This window comes from Budorcas taxicolor, chromosome 5 (assembly GCF_023091745.1).
Source record: "Budorcas taxicolor isolate Tak-1 chromosome 5, Takin1.1, whole genome shotgun sequence".
NCBI classification, from domain to species: Eukaryota; Metazoa; Chordata; class Mammalia; order Artiodactyla; family Bovidae; genus Budorcas; species Budorcas taxicolor.
The window spans coordinates 21,054,511-21,057,263 of NC_068914.1; the positions used below are offsets into that span (position 1 = coordinate 21,054,511).

The 2,753-nt window shown below is 44.1% G+C and overlaps 1 protein-coding gene across 1 annotated transcript; it reads left to right on the forward strand.

Annotated features, from left to right (window-relative positions):
- The first annotated feature begins 1,322 nt into the window (after positions 1 to 1,322).
- ATOH7 (atonal bHLH transcription factor 7) lies at positions 1,323 to 1,781 on the forward strand. Its single transcript, XM_052641526.1, has one exon. The coding sequence runs from the start codon at positions 1,323 to 1,325 to the stop codon at positions 1,779 to 1,781; it is 459 nt and encodes a 152-aa protein (XP_052497486.1).
- The last annotated feature ends 972 nt before the right edge of the window (positions 1,782 to 2,753 follow it).

Genomic DNA, 2,753 nt, shown 5'->3' on the forward strand with positions numbered 1-2,753 from the left:
TTAAACCATTTTTGATTGAAGTATAGTTAATTTATAATGTGTTAGTTTTAGGTGTAAAGCAAAGTAATTCAGTTCATATATATTTGTATATATACATTCTTTTTCAGATTCTTTTCCACTTAGATTATTGTAAGTTCCCTGTGCTATACAGTAGGTCCTTGTTATTTGTCTGTTTTATATACAGTGGTGTGTATATGTTAATTCCAAACTCCTAACTTATCACCCTCCCCATCCCCTTTGGTAACCACAAGTTTGTTTTCTGTGTCTGTGAGCACATCAATATCTTTTGATATGCTATACTAAATTATTCTTCAGAAGACAGCCAAATTATTTGTGCAGTAAAATTCCATGTCTGAAATAATGTTATGACCTGCTGGTTTGTCCCAACTTAGTTAATAACTAAAATAAAATGAGAATATATTCAGTCAGCATTGTGAAAAATTGCCACACATCTTGACAAAGCAAAATTTTCTATCACTGAACGTCTATATATATATTACAATTCCAAGACCAACATATTCACACAAGACCAACATAATCACAAAAGTGATTTCTAATCATTTAAAAACCATGGTTCAATTTTTGATCTGTAAGCTGCACACTGATATGGGAAAAGATGAACCAAATTCTCCCCCACCCCCACCCTGTTATTCTTTTGGGGACAGCCCGGCCACTCCAGATGGTGTGTTAGTTAATGCTGGACATAGCTTTGGAGAAACTTCCAACAGACGAAGCGGGTGATGTCAGGATTTTGCTGTGCGTCGTCCCCCTTCCCCCCTGCGGTTCCCAGGGTAGGAAGGTGCTGAGATGGAAGCCGAGGGACGCCCGCCCACCTGCCACCACCTGTTCCCTCCTTCAGCCCTCTGCTATAAATTCTCCTCCTTCAAAGACTGATCCAGCACTCTCCCACAGCCACTGCGGAAGAAGCGCTCCTTTCCTATCTGAGCTTCGGAAAAGATTTTGTCTTCCAGAAGTCTCCGGTTTTCCCAGAGAACTGAAAAGACCTTTCTCGAACCAGCCACACCAATTCTGCTGCAGGAAAGTTCCCTTCTCTTTTGCAACTTAACATTGGGAAAATGACTTTCTCTTTTACCTCTCAATTTCCTCTAAATTTTGGCAAGTGAAGAGACATCTATCTGGTTATCCAATAGGACACAAGGCGGAACCCCGCACTCCCCACTGTAAACTTCCATTACACGTAGTTGCTTTGTGCATGACTTATTTGCTAGGAAGAGCCAAATTGCAGAGCGGGTTCATACATCAGCCACGCACAAGTCGTGAAAGGACCCGAGAGTTCGGCGCCTCCCTCCTGCCGGCGGGGAATGAAGTCCTGCAAGCCCTGCAATACGGCGGCGGGAGCGCGTGCCGCGCCCCCTTGCGCGGGTGGTGCCGAGTGCGCGGGCACGTGCGCGGGGGCCGGGCGGCTGGAGAGCGCGGCGCGCAGGCGCCTAGCTGCAAACGCGCGCGAGCGCCGCCGCATGCAGGGGCTCAATACGGCCTTTGACCGCTTGCGCAGGGTGGTGCCCCAGTGGGGCCAGGATAAAAAGTTGTCCAAGTACGAGACCCTGCAGATGGCGCTGAGCTACATCATGGCTCTGACCCGCATTCTAGCCGAGGCTGAGCGCTTCGGCTCGGAGCGGGACTGGGTCAATCTCCACTGTGAGCACTTCGGCCGAGACCACTACCTTCCGTTTGCGGGCGCGAAGCTGCCGGCAGAGACCGAGCCCTACGGCCAAAGGCTCTTCGGCTTCCAGCCTGAGCCCTTCCAGATGGCCAGTTAGGTCGTGCGGCCCGGCCGGAATGAGACGCCCAGTGATCCGCGCTGTGGAGCCGTAGCCTTCCCCACTCGGTGGCATAGGATGGACACATTCTTAGAATAAAATTAGGAAATTTCCGGGTTACTTTTCGCATCTCTAGTCCTAGGGACGCAATGCTTTTATTGCTTTTCTCTTTTCCTTCTTATTATGTTGTAGATTTCATTAATGCATCTTGGAATAGCTTTGATTGCTGAAAATAATGCTCCCTCCCCCCTTTCTGGGCGACTTTGAGGGAAAACAATGTAAGAAAAAATAGAATTGGGTTATATTGCAGGTTTAGTCCTCACTTTCTTAAACTTAGTAAGTTTGTCCTGTTGGGGTGAAGTTACAGTATCTCTTACCTGTGTATGCTTAATACAGAACTGCCTTCCTGTCTTGTAAATGCGTTTACGCTTAGCCTATTGTATGTGCATGCATGAAGTAGACTTTTTTCTTTTTTCTTTGGTAGAATACATGGGTGTGAGTGCTCTGTGTTTTTTTAAATTGTGTATACATTATTGTAATATACATTTTGTAAAATAGAATTAAAAACTTGGGTTTGCTTTTCATGCGAGGTGCCCTGCTAGTTTTCTGATGGCACTAAAGGGCTATGTGTTTGGGGGGTGGTGACACTGAGTGCTTACCTGAGTAAAGATGTATTTACATCTAACCCCAGCAATTGGCAAAGTGCTGTTTTGTAATCATCAAAAAAAGACAAGCTGATGAGCATACAAGTAATTAATTTGAAAGTTTTCTCTATCAACTTGGAAATAGATATATTTTTCATGGTTTTTAAAAAGACTAAATTAATTGAAATAATATTCAACTTTTAAACAGCTAGATATACAGTCCCTTAATCTTTTATTTTCCTTATTAAGCCAGTTGCTAATTACTGATTCCTTACAAGTACTCAAATATATATATTTGCTCATATATGTATTGAATATATGTATATTT